This window comes from Prionailurus viverrinus, chromosome B1, assembly GCF_022837055.1.
Source record: "Prionailurus viverrinus isolate Anna chromosome B1, UM_Priviv_1.0, whole genome shotgun sequence".
Lineage (NCBI taxonomy): Eukaryota > Metazoa > Chordata > Mammalia > Carnivora > Felidae > Prionailurus > Prionailurus viverrinus.
This window is the reverse complement of record NC_062564.1, coordinates 49,359,295-49,380,918: the sequence shown is the minus strand read 5'-3', so window position 1 is coordinate 49,380,918 and position 21,624 is coordinate 49,359,295. Positions and strand designations below refer to the sequence as shown.

At 48.6% G+C, this 21,624-nt stretch overlaps 1 protein-coding gene across 2 annotated transcripts in view; it reads left to right on the top strand.

Annotated features, from left to right (window-relative positions):
* The window catches only part of SCARA5 (scavenger receptor class A member 5), a 126,940-nt gene that overhangs the window by 56,563 nt on the left and 48,753 nt on the right, over nucleotides 1-21,624 (top strand). For both annotated transcript variants that reach the window (XM_047856944.1, XM_047856943.1), the window contains exon 4: nucleotides 18,503-19,177. In XM_047856944.1, the coding sequence (XP_047712900.1) occupies nucleotides 18,503-19,177 (675 nt within the window). The remainder of the gene's footprint in view (nucleotides 1-18,502; nucleotides 19,178-21,624) is intronic.

The window sequence follows — 21,624 nt, the reverse complement described above, 5'->3', positions numbered from 1 at the left end:
GTTCCATGATGAGTGTGAATGCCCACAAATCTGATAATCAATGAGCCCACGAATCTGATAATCAATGAAGAAAGGGAGAGCCTCTGGAGCAGAGGGTGTAGGTAAATGCCAATAGCATGAATTTGAACAGAGCTTTGCAATATATGTGAGGTTTTCTTCCCATATACTTTTATCAAATGAGATCATATCTGCATAAAACACAAAACTCAATGCCTGGTCCATAGTAAATGCTCAGTTAAGGTTTATTCTTTTCTTTAGTCCTCACAACACCCTCCTGTGGTAGATGTTGTTAATTCTACTTTTAGATGAAAAGGAAGGGACTCAGAATGATGAATTCCCTTGTCTGAGAGTAGTGAGTTAAGTGATGCACAAGACTTTGGATTCTAAGTTTAATATTCCTTCCCTTCTAATGTTTCTAATGTGTCTAAGGGCCCGTCTGATTCTCAGAGTCTATAAAATTGTCCACTTCTTTTATATAACCTTTTGTACTCCACACAAAGCTGTCAGTGTTTGAAACGGACATTGTGAACACGACATAGAGGCGATGTTTCTTACTACAGTATGTTTAAAGTTGTCGTTAAAATTTTCCCTTTTGTAGGAAAGGCTCTGAATTCATATCACATCATATTGTGACTGATGATTGTCACCGGCACGATTTCATATGTCTCTTTGCAATACTAAATATTTTTACAATATTAAAGATATCCAACCTAATAATTCAAGATGCTCTGGGGACCGATGATTACTTCAAAGTAACTCTTAGTGTCAATGTTTTCCACCGGAAAAGCTCTCTCTGTTTAGGTGGAAACGCTTTTTGCATCATCATCAAAGATGGTTTGCATGGATGGATAGATGGATGGACTAGATGGATGAGTGGGCGGGTGGCTGGGGGGGTTGATACCTAATTCTGGCTTCCTGGATAGCAGGGTGATCTCATAGAAAGACAAGTGACCTGGGCTTCAAGAAATGAGAGTACTAGCTCTGGATGACGTGGGGGCATTTCATATCACCTTTCTCAGCCTTCATTTCCTCGTCTGAAAATGAGAAGTGAATGATTATTAAGGTCGCTTTCAGCTCAAAGCATCTTAGTGCCTGGTGAGTCCAATTTTTGAAAAACAGTAATGTGAGAGATTTGACACAAGGGCTGCCAACCTCGTGTTTGGACAAGAGGAAACCCAATAAGTATTTAGATTTCCTGGCAAATCTGGCCCAGATTCCTTACATGCCTATTAGTGAGAATAATCTCCAACCTCCTAAAAATACTTTGTGACAAGCTCAACGAGCGAAGAAAGATGGATTTGAGAAAAACGTCCAACAGGGAGAGCTCACACCCCTCCAACCAGGAGCCGTGTGGAAACCCCGGGGACTTGATACGGAGCTGTTTGAAAACAAGCACTCACGGAACAAATTGTCCGGAGAGATAGAAACAGAGAAACACGCTTGCTGCCCTCACTGATTTCAGATTAGGGCCTCATGTGACTGCAGCCCGGGGGCAGACTGGGGAGACGGAGGAGGACGCCGGTAACCCGGTGTAAGCAGGCTCCTGCTAGCCTGGGAGGGGTGGACTGTGCACTGGGGTAGGGCGGAAAGTCAGGCAGCCCCGGGGGGGTGGGGGGGGGTGGTTAAAGCTGGATCTGCCATCGCCCGGTGGTGTTGTCATGAACCATCTTGAACCAGCCACTCCATCTCTGCAAGCTTCACCTGTACGACTGACATGTGAACATACTTTGTACTTTTTTTATGACATGGCCAGTCAGGTGATGCCACAAGAGGAGACAGGGGAGCAGCTCAGGCAAACAAGGTGTCATGTACTCACAGGTGCTGGAGACAGGAGGCCTGCGCCCACACAAGGCCACGTGGGGAAGCACCAGGGTGCTTAGGAGGCAGACACAAGAGTGACGGGAGCAGTTAGGGCCTTTATTGTGGTTTCTGGGGGAAAGGCAGGACGGTGTAAGTAATTCAGGATTGGCTAGCTTGAATAATTTTGGTGGATTTTAGGCTACTGAGGTGGTCTCCACTTGCCTCGTACTCGGCCCTGGGATGACAGAGGCAGAGGAATAGTGCTTCTGGGGGCCAGATAGAGGAGGTGTGATTCCAGAGGGGCCGTCAAAGGTGTGCCCCCAGCTGGGCCACTTGCTATCTCTAAGAATTGGCTAGTTCCAAGAGAAGCAGTTTCTCCCTAGCTAGAAAGGTTTCTGAAGATGTCAAAGCATAATATACAGAAAATAATTTTATATGGATATACACACATGTATATATAATTATTATATAAAATCCAGAACACATCTCATCTAAAACTGGACGTAGGAACAGTGATATCAGAGGATCACATGAGATACAATGCATGACAACATCCAGCCTACAGCCTGGTACTGAGTACCCAGTACTGAGTACTACACCCATTGATAGTAGTTTTCTCTCTTCTTCCATCCAGTTTAGTGGATGGCCTATCTATACCTCTGTCTAGCTGTAGGGCAGGAGGGTTCTTCTGTCTAGGACTCCATTTTTTTTTTTTAAGATATTTATTTAACTTGGGGCGCCTGGGTGGCTCAGTCGGTTAAGCGTCCAACTTTGGCCCACATCATGATCTCGTGGTTTGTGAGTTTGAACCCCATGTCGGGCTCTGTGCTGACAGCTCAGAGCCTGGCGCCTGCTTTGGATTCTGTGTCTCCCTCTGTCTCTGCCCCTCTCCTGCTCATGCTCTGTCTCTCTCTGTCTCAAATATAAATAAAACACTAAAAAAAAATCTTTAAAAAGATGTTTATTTAACTTAAGTTTTTAAGTTATTTATTTTTTTAAGTTTATCTAAGAGAGAGAGAAGGAGAGAGTGAGCAATGGAGGAGCAGAGAAAGAGAGAGAGAGAGAATCCCAAGCAGGCTCTGCATTGTCAGCACACAGCCCAATGTGGGGCTTGAACTCACGAGCCATGAGATCATGACCCGAGCTGAAAGCAAGAGTCAGTCAGCCAACTGAGCCACTCAGGTCCCCTTAGGACTCTCATCTTTTAACCTGTGAAATAGGGAGGGGCATCTAGATGGTCACCAAGGTAACTTCCAGGCCTGCCTTTGCCCCTTTCTTGTCTGATTTCTGCTGAGAGCTGCAGTGCACATTTGTGAGTTAGAAGGTCAGGGACAAGAGATCCCATTGGGGGGCCTGGAGAAGGGAGCTTGGAGGTTGAAACAATGTCACCAGATTGAGAAAGAGATTGCCCACACCTTGAAAGCACAGACCTCAGCTCCAGCACTGTGGCCTGCCCAGGACAGTCTTTGTAGAGCCCACACAAGTAATCTCTCCAGTGTCCAACCATGGGCCCGGCCTTTGGTGAAGCAGGCAGAAGAAGCATGCTATTTAAGGTAGCGGAACACAAAAGATGCCTGTTCCACCACATACGTATAATTTTCACATTGATGTGAGTATCTGGCCTGTAGATCAAAAACCCTATTTCCTCCACAACATCTATCTCTGAGGACTGCTATAAAAATGAAAAGAGCTGAGTGGGCATCAGGTATTCCATAAGTGGTAAAGTGTCCAGCACAATGCCTGATGATCAGGAAGTACTGAATCAATGAAAGATTCTCCTTTTACTAATTATTCTGGACCTGATTATTACATCAGCGGAGGATATTTCTGCAATAAGTGCTGGAATGCTCTCACGTCTGTTCTTAATAAAGTTCAAGCCACTTGTCTGCTTTTAAAACTACGTAAATGATCAACCTGCTAGCTCAGTGATAGGATGAGATTCTTGAAAGGATTTCCTGCTTTGTGGTGGGTAGGCACCACATTTAAATAGAAGAGTCACTCATGGGGGTGCCTGGGTGGCTCAGTCGGTTGAGCACCTGACTCTTGGTTTCGGCTCAAGTCATGATCTCATGTTTCGTGAGTTCGAGCCCCGCATCGGGATCTGTGCTGACAGTGTGTAGCCTGCTTGGGATTCTCTCTCTCTCTCTTTCTCTCTCTCTCTCTCTCTCTCTCTCTCTCTCTCTCTCTCCCCTTCTCTCTATGCCTCTCCCCTGCTCCCTCTCTCTGTGTCTCTAGAAATAAATAAATAAGCTTCAAAATATTTTTCTTAAAAAAGAAGGATCATGCATGAAGTGAAATCCAGCAAGTTAGGGATTCCTCTCCCCTTACTTTTCTTTTTTTAAAAAATTTTTTAATGTTTTATTTACTTTTAAGACAGAGCGAGACAGAGCATGAGTGGGGATGGGGCAAAGAGAGAGGGAGACACAGAATCTGAAGCAAGCTCCAGGCTCTGAGCTATAAGCACAGAGCCCGACGCGGGGTTCGAACTCAGTAACTGTGAGATCATAACCTGAGCCGAAGTTGGACGCTTAACTGACTGAGCCACCCAGGCACCCCTCCCCTTACTTTTCAAATATGATGAAAACTGCTAGAGATAAGAACCACTTTGGGCTCTCGAAGACTGGTATTTACACCCCTCATGAAGTACTGTGTCATTACAGATTGGGGACTTAATTATATTGTGTATCAACGGGGACTTTAGCTTAAATGCCAACATAGCTGAAATGATACCCTAGGAAAAATCAGTGTATCGTGGGCAAGTCGCCCCTATCTAAATAGCACTCCATTTTCCACATGTGCTTTGAGAACAAGCTTTGGGTTTGTCAGGAGAGGTTTTTATTTTTTCTATAACTATATTCAGTTAGTAAGTCTTTCAAGTCTTTGAAGACCATTTCCTAGCACTAGCTGCAAGAACAGACCAACAAGCACATTAAAGTATTGAGAAGATTCCCTGCAAGAGGACTTCTAAGTTTCTAAGCAGAATTGGAGGCCCCAAGTGTGCATTACCCACAGGCAGCAGTAATTTCAAGAAGTGTTTGGTAGGTGGGGCTCCAGGCAGCCTGGCCCCATGAGACTCTCACTGGCCACATTTTAGGTCCTTCTGAGTCTTCGGGACCAGTTCCATCTAAGGGCATGACCAAGGCTTGAAAATCAGCGCCCACCTTTACGGTCCATCCCAACTTCCTCCCAGACCATCTCTAGTAAAGATCCTCATTGGTTAATGAGATGGCTATAGGTTAAATTGTGCTTCCCTCAAAATTCCTATGTTGAAGCCCTAACCCTCCAGACCTCAGAATGTATCTCCAAGTAACTAGATTTGGAGATACGGTCTTTAAAGAAGTAATCACTGGGACAGGCCCTACTCCGATATGACTGGTGTGCCTAGAAGAGGAGATTAGGACACAGACACACACGTAGAGGGAAGGCCATGTGAGGACCCAGGGTGAACCCAGCCATCTTCAAGCCAAAACGAGAGGCCTCAGGAAAAATCAACCCTGCGGACACTTTGCTCCCAGACGTCCAGCCTCCAGATCTGTGAGAAACAAATGTCTGTTGTTTAAACCCTGCAGCCTGTGGTATTTATTTATGGCAGTCCAAGCAGACTAAAACACCGCTCACTTGTGTTTTCAAAAACATCCTCCCCGCCAAAAAATAAATAAAATAAACAAAGATGAGAAAGAGAAAGAGAGAGACAATAACAAAAATCATCCATGGGTAGAATGCTTAATAGACCTGCCTGTCTCTGGATGACCCATTGAAGCTTGCAGGGGGACTTCAGGTGCACCTTAGGATAACCACGGGCAGTAATTGTATTTACAACACTGGACGATAACATCGTACCTTTTTTTTTCATGGTGCATGTTTGTTTCCTTCCACCACCACCCCCCACAGCATGATGTGAAGCCAAGAAGAGAGTCTGGTGCAGAGGGCGACCCTGGAGTTAGTGTCAGAAGACCCTGGCTCTACATTTTGAGTCTGTCCCTCCCTGGCTAGGAGACCTTGCAAGACTTACTTGATTTCTATAAGCTTCAGCTACCCCATCTTTAAAGTGGGGATAACGGTGCCCATTTTCCAGGTTGCTTTGAGGATTAAGAGAGGTATATGGAGTATCTGAGGTATAGGTAGGAATATTGACAATTACCAGCTCACTCATGCAGGATCCAGACTATTTCAGAGTCTGATGTAAAGGCAAAATACCACATTTGTCTCTGTTTATGTAATCCTCTTGCCTTCAGCTGAGATTTCACACCCATTAAGGTAATTTTGAATGTTGATATTGTCATCTGCAACATTACTCTTGCCAGCTTTGGTCATCATGATGATTCATGATTGATTCAACAGGTCTGAGGATTGCCTGTCACCAGATGCTGTGTCATTCAATGGTATTGAAGCCTTCCTCCTTGTCAGCTTCCAATTCTGAGAGGCCGCTGAGTTCTCACAATGCTATTTCTTTATCATGCCTTGTGCGTGTCCCTCCTCTGCATCCCGGCAGGCACAGTTCTGCTTCTAGACCTTCTTCTGTCACCAGGACCACAGCCTCCTACTCCGTGTTCCTCCCTGAGTTCGTGACCTCCCCAGTTCATTATCCACATCGCTGAGGGAGACATCTGACAAAAATACACACAGAACCCTGAGCCCCCACTACTGAAGAGTGTTCACTGATTACACTCATCATGTCCAACTTCTTCAGATAATCTTAATGATGGGTTTGGTGCTTTCATTTCCCAGTGAACATTTTGAAACACATTAGAACTGAAGAGTTTAAACAGGTTCCTTTTTGTGTGTGTGTAGCTTTCTCCCTAAGCAAATGATAAATTTTTTGATAGGAAAGCTTGTATTCTAGACTTCTCTGTATTTATTATCACCCCGACCCATATGGTGAATTGACACTTCACATACACTATTGGATGACCTAATACATGAATGAACAAATGAATATCCTAATTTCAAACTTATCTGTAGCTCTTGGACAATGGGGAATTGAGATGTAAAGAAGCAAAGAGCAGGGCTCGTGGGTGGCTCAGTCGGTTAAACGTCCAACTCTTGGTTTGAGCTCAGGTCATGATCTTGCAGTTTGTGGGTTCGAGTCCCATGTTGGGGTCTGTAGCTGGCAGTGTGGAGCCTGCTTTGGATTCTCTGTCTCCCTCTCTCTCTGCTCCTCCCCCACTCGCACTGTCTCTGTCTCTCTCTAAATAAGTAAACTTAAAAACAAAAAAAGAAGCAAAGAGCAAAAAAGAAAGATGGGAAGAGAGCCATCCCCTTTGTGATGCTTCATGTCTTAGCCTGGGATTTCTATGGACATCAGAGCCTGAGACACAGGCTTGGAAATTTATTGTGCGAAGTGAATCTGGCAAGCAGGAGTGGGAGACGGGGAAGACCGGAAAGAAGGATGATTTCCTTGAGTTGGTCTCCACCAATGGCCACTGGGGATCAGTCTGCCAGGACTTCTAAAGAGCTATGTGGTAAGAGCTGCAGAATTGCCTGTGTGTGAAGAGCATTTATTGACCAGCCCCTGCCCCTGTAGGCCAAGTTTCCTCCTGAGGATCTAGGCCATGCATGGATGAGGTCCAGGTGGTTTCCACAATTCTGAGAAGCCATAGAAGCCCCGGGGGAGAAAGCAAGAGATGGGAGTGTAGATAAAGTGAGGTGCTGCCGGGTTTCAGCCACCTGGAAGGGGTCATTGTGGCCCTGGGTGGAATAAAATGTAGGCTGAGAGTGTGAGGCAGGGCCCACGGGCTGCTCTGTCCATCTCTGCTCATCCTTCTATTTCTCAGGAGAGATGCAGGCGCTTCTTGGCCCCATAACACTCTCTATTTTGAATCATTCACTTAATCATTTGACAACTTATTCATTGACCACCTACTGGGTTCAAGTTCTGTATTAGGCACTGTGTTGGTCTAAACAGCAAGTCCCTGGGGCACCTGGGTGGCTCAGTCAGTTAAACTTCTGACTTTGGCTCAGGTCATGATCTCACAGTTTGTGAGTTCGAGCCCTACATCAGGCCCTGCACTGACAGCTCAGAGCCTGGGGCCTGGAGCCTGCTTCGCAGATTCTGTGTCTCCCTCTCTCTCTGCCCCTCCCCCGCTCATGCTCTGTCTCTCTCTGTCTCAAAAATAAATAAACGTTAAAAAATTTTTTTTAAAAAGGACATGAGAGGCCCTGAATTACAAGAAAAGGTGCCTGCCATGTCTATGTCTAAACAGCAAGTCCTAATTCCATCTGTGAATTCACAAAGAGTTAGTCTTTTTCCGAATAGATGTATGCATGCCATCAAAATGCTGGGTTTCCTGACATCTCTGGTAATGATTTCAGATACTCTAGTCTTGAAATTGGAATCCTGGGGCCGTCTCCTCCATAGGAGCCTTTTGATTTATAATGCATCTTGGATCTCATTTCCACAGTAATCCACAGTGAATTACCAGAGACTCCATCTGCTTGGACCACCAAAGGGAACCCTTGTGCCAGGAGCACAGAGTCTCCAGCCACACCTCTGCAGAAAGTAATAAATATGTTGGTGGGGGGTTTGCTTCCTTTGAGGCTGTGCCAGGCCATCCTAATATGAATATCTGTGGCCATCACCTGGCTACTAGCCAGCCTGTACTCCGTGCATCCTCCAGTTCACAGTCTGTGCTCACCGATGTGCCAGAGACGGGATCTATTTGTAAAGGCTGGGCATCTGGGTTGCGGCCAACTCACCATTCCAGTGGGCAGGTGGTCTTCATCATTTGCCTGTTTGTTGGACCTTGCATACAAGACCCAGAATTGGCTACCTTTGCTTGCTCAGTGAGAGACACCTGCCTATGAACTGATAAAGCCCAGTGCAGGTAGGCATTCGGGCCATTCTGAACCAGAAATAAGATAAAGATAGATAGATAATAGATAGATAGATAGATAGATAGATGATAGATAGGTGATAGATGATAGAGCTCACCAAAAATTTACCAACATGCTGCCCTCCTCTTTGGGTCCTTATGAATGAGCCCCAGTACTTCCCTTCCTCATCTGCTTCCTTCCCCTGCCTCGGTCCTTCCTGATGCCCACAAGCAGCTGAGAGCAGGCAGCATTTGAGCAACCTACCCTGCAAGTTCTAGAATCCAGATGTGTCCAAATGTGCCTAGAATCAACCCACCCTGGCCAGTGAATAGCCAGTTCTAGAATCCAGATGTGTCCTTGCAGGTCAGGTGCTCTTGAGGCTCATCCTGACTCTGTACCGCCAGCTTTCCTGGGATCCTGAGCCCCTCACACTGTCCCAGCCTCAGTTGTCTCCGCTCCTTTGTGCCTGTAGCTCCAGGACTGGCTTCTGTTTTGGTGCTTGCATCCTGCCTGCCCTTCCCAGCTCTTCCCCTCGAGGCTGGGCCCTACAGTCCTGCTCGCTGACTGTCCCATGCCTGAGATGCCCTCACCCTGCAGGTGGTGCTTTTGGATCATCTATCTGGCGAGCTCAAGACTCACCCTGCCTGGTGGCCCTGTTGCTGCACCCAGACCCCCTACTGAGGGCCTTGTCTTACTGTGCTACAGCTGCTATAACAAAATACCATGGACTGGGCAGCTTACACAACGGACACTTATTCCTTACAGTTCTGGAGTCTGGAAGTCTGAGATCAGGGCACCGGCACGGTAGGCTTCTGGTGAGGGCTCTCTTCCTGGCCTGCAGGTGGCGTTCTTGCTGTGTCCTTATATGGTCTCTTTCTCTCCTTCTGAGGACTTTAAGCACATCATGAAGTCCCCACCCTCACGGACCTCACCTAAACCTAATCACCTCCCAACGCCCCCAACTCCATATGCCATCGCGTTGAGGTTTAGGGCTTCCACGTGAATTCTGGGGGAGACACAAACATTCCATCCACAGTAGCCCGTATTCTCTTCTCTTGTTAAACCTCCTAGTGACCATTCCTCAGTCACCACCAAGCAGCCTATTTGTGCTTTCCTCCACTTCAGTGACACCTCACTCCTGCCTAGATCTCTTCCTTGACACCAAAGGAAGCCACCCAGCCTTGGATACCTGTATTCGTGTCCTACACCAAAGGAAGCCACCCAGCCTTGGATACCTGTATTCGTGTCCTGTGGCCACCTGACAAAGTGCCACACTTTCTCACAGTTCTGGCAGCTACAGGGGCCAAATTAAGGTGCCAGTACGGCTAGTCTCTTCTGTAGACTCTGAGGGAGAATCCACTTCATGCACCTCTCCAAACTTCCGGTGGCTGCTGACAGCCCTCGGTGTTCTTACTCCTGGGGCTGCATTATTCCAATGTACACCTCCATCTTTACATGGCCTTTTCCTCCTTGTGTCTACGAATGTCCTCTTATCTTTATAAGGATGCCAGTCACTGGGTTAAGAGCCCACCCTGACCCAGTAAGACCTCATCTTAACCAATTACATCTTCCGATAATGTCCAAATAAGGTCACATTCTGAGGCTCCAGGTAAACATAAATTTTGAGAGGACACTATTCAACCCATTATGACACTCCAGTTTTTAAGTTATGCTAAAAAAACAAAAACTACCCAAAAGAGTTATTTTTTTCTTAATCCTGCCTGTGGCTTGCACACTCAATTCCTTGAACAAGTGCCTAGGGTATGTAAATAGGTAAGGTGCCTGCCCTCCTGAGGCTCTCAGAATAATGGAAGAGGTTGATGAGTGTCACTGCATTTTATGGTGATGATTAGTATAGTAGAGATAAAAGCAGCAAACTTCATCCAACTGGGAGTAGAAAAGGCTCTGGGAGGGCTTCTTAGAAGAGGTGTGAATTGAATGATGATTAAGACAATAGTTATGGAAAGACAAGGCATTCTAAGAGGGACCAGTTTGACCACAATTCTTGAGGCAATCCTTTCAAGATCTCTTATAGGACCTTACAATTTTCCCACAGAAGTAAACTTAGGTCGCCTGGTGTTCTGGGTTGGGGTTGCCAAGAAGTTCCTCCATCTATCTCTAAGTGACTGGCCCCTAGCAGATGGCCCCATTGAACGAGAGCCATGCAGAGCCCTTTGGAAGCCAAGCATTGTTTCCTGGACCATCCCTCTCTTTGCAACCTCACATCCACAGCCAGTCACCAATGTGAGGGCGTTTATTTGACCAACCTACATGGCTATCTTCAGTGTTGGCACAAACCTTCACTGATTGCTTTGATATGGAGAAGACTGGAAAACCACAGGGCCTCCCTTGCACAGAGGGAGCTCATCATCAGAGATGACATTGCAGAATTTCTATTAAGGCTGGCAGTAGCCCCACGCCTTCTCCTCTCCCCTCAGGCACCAAACCACACCCCAACACTTGTTTTCTCATTATGGTTGACCTCATTCATTGGCACAACATCTGCACTTATGTATGGCTGGTGACTCCCATATCTGCACTTCCAGCTCTCTCTTGGTGGGCCCCAATTCCAACAGCCTTCTGGGCATCTCTGCCTGGAGGTCCCTCAGAAACCTCAAACAGTATGAGCTGAAGCTGCTCCCCTCAACAGTCACGATGTAAATCTGCCCTGTCGTGGTCACTTCTCACTGTGCAACTGCTTGGAAGAGTAGATTACATACGCTCGTCCTCAACATTATTCTCTGTACCCCCAAGAGGGCAACAGAAACTCATTCTCTATACCCATGCATCTCCTGGTCATTGGGGTGTTAAAGGACACTGTTATGGACTGAATTAGCCCCCTGTCGTGGATTCATATGTCAAAGTCCTAACTTCTGATGTGACTGTATTTGGAGATAGGTCTTTTAAGGAGGTAATTAAGGTTAAATGAGGTCATAAGGGTGGGGCCCAAATCCAATAGGACAGGTGTCCCTCTAAGAAGAGGAAGAGACACCAGGGATGTGCACACAGCGAACAGACCACACGTGGATGCAACTAGAAAGCAGACATTTGCAAGCCAAGGAAAGAGGTCTCGGTAGAAACCAACCTTTCTGGCACCTTGATCTTAGAGTTCCAGCCTCCAGAGCTGGAACATAAATGTCTTGTCTAAGCCACCAGGCCTCAGTATTCTGTTATGGCAGCCTGAGCTGACCAAGACAGATCTGCCTGGGATTTGTCTGTTCTGGGTTGCCATGGGGCCCCAGAAAATGGACAGTTGTTAGTTTTCTCCAGGACCAGCTATATAATTCACAGGGCCCAGTGCACAATGAAAATGTAGGGTTCCCTGTTCCAGAAGCAGGAAAAAAAGCGCTGTTTTTCTTTTCTTTTATTTTTCCTTTTCTTTTCTTTTTTGTGTGTGAGAGAGGGCAGCAGAGAGAGAGGAAGAGAGAGAATCCCACGAGGGGAGAGAGAAAGAGAGAGAGAGACAGAGAGAAGCAGGGCTCATCCGAGGTGGGGCTTGAGTTCACCTGATGTGGGACTCAAACTCATGAACCGTGAGATTGTGATCTGAGCCAAAGTCTGATGCTTAACCGACTGAGCCACCCAGGCACCCAAAGCTGTTTCTTTTCTTCTATTACCTCTTGACCTGTCATGCTGGTTTTTATTTGCTGTTTACAATAACAATACCAGGCACAAGGATGCTCCAGCATGAGTGCAGATCCTTCTGGAACTGACTGGATCCTGATGTCCCTGTTGGGGCAGGGGCCCTTGGTGGGGGTAGGAGACTTCGTCCCAGGCTGGCGGGAGGTTGTGCTGCACATAGGCCGAGGTGCCAATGTCCTATCAGACTTCACTTACACAGACTCAAAGAAAAATCATCAAAAGTTCAAAATGGTGACTGCAGAGCATAAAGCCCCAGTACAGTCCCCTTCTGAGCCTGGAGCCCTGTGGGACTGCACGGGGAACATGCCCCGAGGCTGTCCCTGGTTCCCTCCTGTGTCTTGGAGCCAGGAGAACCCTAATAAAGGTGTGCATCACTTTAAATCATAAAGCTCTGGTGATAACCTAATTGTTACACATTCTGGAGGAATATTAGGTTCCGCTTTTTTTTTAAGTTTATTTGTTTATTTTGAGAGATAGAATGAGCAAGAAAGTGCACATGTATGAGCAGGGGAGGGGCAGAGAGAGAGGGAGAGAGAAAATCCCAAGCAGGCTCCACACTGTCAGAGCAGAGCCCAACACAGGGCTTGAGCCCATGAACCATGAGATCATAATGTGAAACCAGACCAGGAGTCAGATGCTTAACCAAGTGAGCCACCCACGCACCTCTAGTGTCCACTTTTAAATTCATTTTCTATTAAAGTCCCATGTATCCAGAGCTCAGCAAATTCAAGCCAGCTCTGCAGACCCCCTGAAAGAAGGCCTCCCTCTTTCTCGTGGTGCTTCTATCAACAAGCTCACTTTGTAGTTTCATTTCAGCCCCATCCATTCCCACACTGTGCCCTTAACATGATCTATGACTTCTGATACCCGCCTGCCTCCCTTCCTCCTGTGTCCCTGGCCAACATGAAGACAAGGCAGTACCACGGCGTGGGGCAATGAAAGAAGTGTGGACTCCTGGAGCAGGGTGGCCGTGAGCTGGTTCCTTAATCTCTCTAGTGTTGCTATTTTCTCCTACAAAATGGTGATACCGTGTGCCTGCAGGCTTGGGAGGATCACCAGGGGAACTGCATGGCATCTGGCAGTGTTCTAGTGCCTGCCCCTCCCCAGCCCCGTGGGTCGCCCTCCCCCAAGTGGCTCAGATGCCACGTCACTTCCTGCTCTCCCAGCCCCTGACTAGTCCTCCTGCCCCGTGGGCTGGAGTAGAGCCAGTGCACTCCAACAGTGCTCCCCTGCCAAGACAGGGGACAGGTGCTCTATGCCGTTTTGTGCAAGGGAGGAAACGTGGTAGAGCCCGCGGGACCCTCAGAGCCTGAGCAGCCACAGCCTGCTATTGTGCTCTGCCACCTTCGTGAGCTTCTTCGTCTAAAATGGGCCTAATAAGGTCCACAAGGTTGTTGGGAAGAGCGAATGAAGCAACTTCCGGTAAGAGAGGAGAATGGAGTTTGGCACACAGCAGGTGCTTAGTAAATGTCACCTCCCGCCCTCCTTCCCCCTATAGAACTTGGAGTTCAGTTAGTGACTGACTATCCCAGCAGTAGGTTTTGAGGATGTGCTGGATTAGGGGACACAGGACCCCAATTCATCCTTACTTGATACTTCTGGCAATCTCTTGACGCTTGTTTTCATCCTTAGATTAGCTTATAAATACTTGCCCCGCCTACCTCCCCAGGTTAGTTATGTTGAAAATTAAGAGGTAATGGGTGCAAACTTTTATGCAAAGATAAAGGGTCATTGACACCACCGCCCAAGGTTTCAGCCAGGTCACACCAAACAGAATGCTTAGCTTTCTTCCTCCCTGCCCACACGAGGACCTTCTGGCTTGCAGGCATCGCAGGTATGCCAGATGCATTTGGGGAAGACAGCCTCTGTGGTCAGTCACATCTGGAGCACCTCCACTGCACTAGCACGTGATGGCTTTTTTTCAATTAATATAAAAGACAACTGTGGAACAGAGGGCTGACTCGGGGCCGGGGAGTGGGTGGGGAGGCAATGTTCACTTGCTGTGCTGGCAAGAAGGCTGCAGGAGGTGTGTGTGTGCAAGCCTCATAGCCCAGGACATGGCCTAAGGCAGACGTTAATGCACTCATCATGTATTATTAACAGTATTACATGCATTAACACGTTAATTAGGATTCAGCCCTCAGTACTGAATCAGAATCCAAGTTTGAATGTCTACATGATTCCTGCCGAGCAGCCTGACTCCAGCCTGAGTTTATGATGGGGAACTCACTATCTTCAAAAGCTTATTCCATGTTTGTATGTCGATGTTTAAAAAAAAAATTGTTCATCCTTTTAACAATACCACGGAACAGTCAAGAGCGGGGAGCTCTGGAACCAAACTGCCCAGGGCCCAAAGTCAGTCTCCTCCCTCTATTGGCTGTGTGACCTTGTGAGTTACCTAACCTCTCTATGCGTCAGGTTCCTCGTTTGGAATCTGAGGATAATCGTAATATTTATCTCATAGGGTAGTTACGTGATGGAGTGTATTAATGTGACGAGCACTTAGAATAGTGCAGACACATAGTAAGTTCTCGGGAAATGCCAGTTATTATTGTTACTCTATGATTTCTTGTCTCCTTTGTGAAAGTATAAAAGTTGAAGAATAATGAAAGCACATTAAAAGAAAGTACGCCAGGCAGAGAGATAAATGAACTTTTTGCATAAACATGAATTAAGAGAGTCACACTCAAGGAAGAATTGTTCCCTGTTGAGGACAGCAAACATCTGGAAGGAATTAAATGGGGGAAGAGGGTGGGTGGTGGTGGTGGTGTGGGCTGAGAACACACTGTGACTGTTGGAAGGAGATAATTCATTTTTGGGGTGGGTAAGTGATCCCGAAAAAGGGAGGCTGCTCCAGGCTTCTACAGTATGATTTGGTGCCCGGAGAGGATGTACCCCTCCAAATAATTTCTGTTCTAAGTAGCCTGGGTACCTAAAATGTCTAAATCATTCCTTTGAGCTAATGCATTCCCTTGAAAAGGCCACCTCTAAAATGCACATATACTAACACAAAAAATAACAAGGTGCTATTTTACATCTGTGAAATTAACAATATGAAGATCTGTGAACACCCCTTGCACTGAGTATCTGGCATGTTTAAAGTGGTACATTTAAAAATCTATAATGTGCCTGTAAATACATACAACTTTGGGGGAAGTGATTTGGCCAGAGTGTTTTAGAATCACAAAAATGTTTATACCTTTCCATCTACTAATCCAACTTCTGGGAATTTGTTGTTAGGAAAACATTCAAAACAAGGAGAGACCTTTCGGCATTTGTTTTGCTATGATTGAAAACAATTTTTAATGGTAAGAGAATGGGTAAATTACCACACATCCCCTTGCTGGGCTCTACGGGGCCACCAAAATTATAAAAGACAGACAGAAGGATGGGAAGATATTTATGAAATAATCATTTTAAGGGGAAAAAACCAACTCAGAAGTCAAATTGTAAAGATTGGGGATGCTTAGGAACGAAGCAAGAGAAAGAAACCCAGTGTGCTTTGTTGGAGGCTGTGGGAACGTGGAAGAATTTTTTTCTCTCTTTTATTTGGGTGTCTGTTTATACTGGTTGTGCAATGAACAATAAGAAAAGACCAAATGAACTCTGAGGGATGGGGAAGCTGACTGTCAACCACACCACATGGGCAAGTTTCAGCCCAGTTTTCTGGACAGAGAGAAAGGCCCTAGGGCTGGCACGTTCTGAGAGGAGGGCTGATGGGCAAGGCCAGGGCCCTCTGAGGGCACAGAGCACCCATCAGGCACGTGCGTCACCTGCAGAGGGAAGGAGTCACCGGGGAGCCGGCAGAGGGTAGGAGTGTTTTGTTGCTGCTTCTGGCCGACCTGAAACTCAAAGCAAGTAGGTTGTGCTGTTCCCCTCAGTCACTCACAATTCAGGTTTCAAACCAGAATTTGCAAAGCTCAGAGTGTTCTTACTACATCTGATAAGCTGCAGTGTCTCTCTGAACTCCAGGGGCATCGTGGGCAGGGACTGACACTAAATTACCGGGCTTTCTGTTTTCCAGTCACCCTGTCTCTAATACTTGCCAACCAATCTGGGTCGAATATGGGACACACACTGGCTTTAAAATCAAAGCCTGGCCTATGATGATTTCTTAGGCAGACAATTCCTGTGGTTGTGACTGGGTCATGAATTCATTTCCCCAGAGCCTCAACTTGTATTGACAACTCTGTAGCTCAGCTTCCAGAGCACGGAGCAGTGACATGAACCATTGGACCAGGAGGCAGAATGCATGCCTTTGGGCAGTTCACTTATACTCTCCTAGCCTCAGTCTTTCCATCCGTAAATTGGGGAGGTTTTTCACCAAAGACTGCATAGACCCAAATCCAATGACCAAAATCCACAAAGCCCAGATGAGGCTAAACAGGGCCCGGTTTGGGCCACATGAGAAGTCTCATGCCCAGAATGAAGGAGACGATCCTTCTACCATAATTTGTCCAGTCTGTCCACACCTTGGAAAAGCACACTTAGATAAAGCACCACCCCTAAGGGGATGTTGACACCCTGGAGTGTGTGCACAGGAGGGCAGCCAGGATATATGGAGGGAGGCTTAGAACCTAGTCATGAGAGAACAGATGAACGTAATACAGATTTCAAACCAGAAGTTTTGAAATTCTGAAGAGCTGTCTCATGGGAAAAAAAATGTTTTACTAACTCTATATGACCCCAAAGGGCAGGACCAGTGGATCGAAACTACGGGAAGGCAGATTTCCAGTCTGAAGCGAATGCAGAACATTCCAACAGTTAGAAGTAACTGAAGGCAGAAAAACGGGTATAAGCAGAGGCTGGATGCCAACTCGGCATGTGATCTTCTTGGAGATTAAAGTTCTGGGTGAGGGAGATGTTGAGATGGGGACTCCAAGTCCCCACCTAGTGCTGTGGGTCTCTGAGTCTAATCTGCAGTGACTCAGCCCCTCCAGAGTGGCCACCACAGATGCTGTGCGCCTCCAGAAGCATCACCGAAGGATGGCTCAAACACGTGAACAACCTATCCGCCCCCTTCCCACCTGAGGTTCTGGGAGAGAGCTATCCTATCCCAAGTTATCTTTGTCTGAACAGGCTGCGGACAAAGTTCCTTGCTCTCCCCATCCCAAGATTTCCAAGGCAGAATTCCCTCTGTGCTTCATCTGCTCCCACCTCCTACCCTGTCCCACGCTAGTTTCCATTTCTCTAGTGTGCAGAGCAGAGGTGGGTACAGCCATGGACAGCGCACAGCAGACAAGCAGCATCCCTTGACTTCTGGGGTGTGTGGGGAACCTGAGTCAGCAGAGTCCACAAGCCTCCAGGAGACACCAGATGCTAGACTAATTCTTAAGATGCACAGCCTTCCCCTTACTCTTGTGAAATAGCTGCTTATAACCAAGAAAAGGGAGCCTCTCCAAAAGGAAAGGGTGAAAAGTCACTGAGGTGGGTTGTTTGCTTGAGGAGGGAAATAGAGGATTTGGGGGAAGGGTTTGGAGGAGGCAGAGAAGGGAGGGTATGAATAGAAAAGCATCTGTACCTGGGGCTCTTGGCGCAGCAGAGGAGCAGGGGTGGGGGATGGGAGCCTGGACTCAGGAGGCTGGGAAAGACAGTGTTGCCTAGAGCCTGGCTGAGTCCACTGCTGGTGTGCTCCCTTCAAACAGTTCTGGGGCACACTTGTAGGGAAGCACCCAGCTTCTGGAGCAAGCAAGCCCAGAATTTCCTGCGTTGGAATCCTGGCTCCAGGACTTACTTGCTATTCTACTTTGGGGGGATTTTAACAGCTCTGACCCGAAAGAGGGATAATAATAGTACCAGCTTTCTAAAGTTGAGAGGATAACACTCAATATATCAGGGCTAGCCACGTGAAGCTGCTGATATCTGGCCATTTTCGACATACAGAAATGACCATGTTACGTGGATCGACCTCACCCATACGGTGAGTTGAGTACGACTGCTCTGCACCTTAGAATTATCTTGGGCTCTTTTAAAAATGCCAAATCCCAGGTCACACCCCAGACCAAGTGGATCACAACTTTTGTGGGCGGGACGCCTCACCAGGTGAGTCTAATGGGCAGACCAGTATGGGGGCCAGTGGCTTAGCACCGTGCGCGGGATCTACTGAGGCACTCCACCATAGCCACCCTCTGCTTTCCCTTCACTGAGCGCCTACTGGATGCTAGGCTCCGGCTGGGCCTGCCTCCCGGGACCCGAGACCCTCCCAGCGGAGCTCATATCTCCCCTCCCCCCACCCCCTCCTCTGCAGTGTCCAGGCCGCGGAGCTCCCCCGACGACCTGAAGGTGCTGACCCGGAACGTGAACCGGCTGAACGAGAGCTTCCGGGACTTGCAGCTGCGGCTGCTGCACGCTCCGCTGCAGGCGGACTTGACCGAGCAGGTGTGGAAGGTGCAGGACGCGCTGCAGAACCAGTCGGACTCGCTGCTGGCGCTGGCGGGCGCGGTGCAGCGGCTGGAGGGCGCGCTGTGGGGGCTGCAGGCCCAGGCGGCGCAGACCGAGCAGGCGGTGGCCCTGCTGCGGGACCGCACCGGGCAGCAGAGCGACGCGGCGCAGCTGGAGCTCTACCAGCTGCAGGTGGAGAGCAACCGCAGCCAGCTGCTGCTGCGGCGCCACGCGGGCCTGCTGGACGGGCTGGCGCACAGGGTGGGCGTCCTGGGCGAGGAGCTGGCCGACGTGGGCGGCGCGCTGCGCGGCCTCAACCGCAGCCTGTCCTATGACGTGGCCCTGCACAGCACGCGGCTGCAGGACCTGCAGGTGCTCGTCAGCAACGCCAGCGAGGACACGCGCCGCATGCGGCTGGTGCACATGGGCATGGCGCTGCAGCTCAAGCAGGAGCTGGCCGTGCTCAACACCGTCACCGAGGACCTGCGTCTCAAAGACTGGGAGCACTCCATCGCGCTCAGGAACATCTCCCTCGCCAAAGGTACCTGCCTGGCCCGCTGGAGCCCCAGCCCGTTAGCTGCCTGGGCCCCCCCTCCCCCCCGCCGCCGTGCAGGCTTTCCTCCTGCGCACCCCTCCTCCAGGGCTCGGGAGTCCCCCTCCCTCCCCGAATCCACTCGCCACGGAGAGGCTAGGCCCCTTTATTAAATCTTGCCCTCTAGGACCCTGGAGCTTTTACGCCCACAATTTCCTGGCCTAGGTCGGTCTCTCCCCTGGGTAACCCTAACCCCCCTCCCACCTCCCAGAGAGCACAAGCAGAGTCCACACCCTTGGGCAGCAGAATGGCCAAGGGTCGCTAATGGAGGACTGGGTCGCCAGAGCTTGCATGTGCCGGGGGGAACCTCCAAGGGTTTCCCGCAGGGGGTGAGGCAGCAGGCTCAGGCCAGGAACAGGCGCCTCCAGGGTCATGGTGTTCCAGCGGGACAAGGAATTGGCGAACCCCACATTTGAACTCGGCCTTCCAGGCTGTTACGTATATTCATCCAGGCAGAACACGTTGAACAATGTGTTAGCTTCATTTAGAACTCTTCAGTATAATGGCAAAAATGTGTGGGCCCCCATTGGTACTCTTGCCCCAGCCTGCAAACTCTACAACCTTTAGAGTCAGCTTTCCTCTCTTCGAAGCACCCCTAACTGCCCCCACCCGCCTCACCCCTTCTCCTTCCTGCTGCTGTCTGCCCTGCACGTACATCACTGTCAGAGGCGCCTTTCATGAAATGCACTTTTCCCACATCATCTGCCCCCCACCTCGACTCAGGACTCTCCTGTAGCTCCCCGGGTTCTGCCAGATTCAGTACATACTCTTAGCCTGACAGTAGGCAATAATAATACCACGCTGAAGACCAAGTCTGTCAGGTACCATGGAAGCATGCCTCCTATGACGTCTTTTATTTTTAAATTTTTATTGAAGTATTGTTGACACACAATGGTACGTTAGTTTCAGGTGTACAACGTAGTGATGAGACAACTCCGTACCCTAGGCTGTGTTCGCCGCAAGTGTAGTTACCATCATATAATGTCTTTGAAAAACAACAGTGAGTACACTGAGATTCAGGAACCTGCTTACTACTGTCTCTCGCTAGGAGGTGATGGAGGGGGGATTTGGACCCACGCTTTTCTGATCCCAGAGCTGCTGTGCTTTCTATCACACACCTGACCCCAGCTGTCTTCCCGGCCTTCTCCTCTGCCTGTTCCCCTATACCAGAGGTTACAAACAGAACTGTCTGTAGGGGCAAGCTCAGCAGGGCCAACGAGTGATGTGACCTTGGTGGCGAGTAGTTGGGGCTATGATAGGTCCACCGGATTTGGGCCAGGCTGGAATGTGGGCCTGGCTTTGACAAAGTCTTCCCATTTTACACAAGAAACCAGAAACGTGGAATGTTCTAGAAATGTTTAACTGTCTAACTCTGTGGGCCACATACGGTCCATAAGCAGCCAGTTTGTACCCCATGCCCTGTGGGAAGCATCCCGTCCAGCGGGACGCGTCTTGTCACTGCCCCAGAGACACGGCCCACGCTTCCCACCTCCTTAGCTATTCCTTCCACGGCAGTGCCTCCTTCCTCCTCTTCCTCCTCGTCATCCAGATCCCACTGATCCTCCAGATCTCACTCAAGCCCGCCTCCTCCAAGAACGCCACTGGCCCCTCTAGCTCACTGAAGTCTCCTCCCCTGAGCTTCTCCATTTTAGCAGAGCAGAAAGTGGTGACGATGGAGCCTTCCATTTGCATGGTACCTTCCAGTCCACAGAGGGCTTTGAGGTGCATTATTTTGCTTTAAAGTGGGTCCCAAGACCAACTGTGAGGTTGGTTGAAGGCAGCCTTTATTATTTAGTGCAGGGTAGGATTCCTGCAGGCAAACAACTGAGGCTCCCAGAGGAAATGCCTGATTTACACAAGGCCACACAGCTGGTAATGATCTGACCCAGGACGTTTTGTTTTCAAACCATTTTAATAAGGTACAATTTACATGCTGCAGCGTTCACCCACTTAAGTGTATAATTCAATGATCGGGCCAGGATGTTTAACCCGCTTCCCAGTGCTCACCATGCTGCGCTACACCCCAGCCCCTGCTTCTGTGCCCCCCTGCACCCCCCCCAGCACCTCACAGTGCAATGCACATGAACTCCGTGAATGTTTGCAAAGCAACTGTTAGATCTTGAACCTGGACAGTCAGAGCGTTGGTTTTCTTGTCCTGGGTCACTCAGGCTTTCACTTCCCAGAAACCAAAGGAGGGCAGGAGGTAGAATTTATTCTTCCAAATCCACACCCCGGGGATTTTAGTTTTTCCCCTCTTCTCTTTTCCTTGGCCTTCTCTGCCCATAGCCACCTGTCAGGTACTTTCTAACAATAGCAGCTGTACTGAATTATGACCTACTATGAGCCAGACGTGGTATCGACACTCATTCTCTAAATAGACATCAAAGACTGCTAAT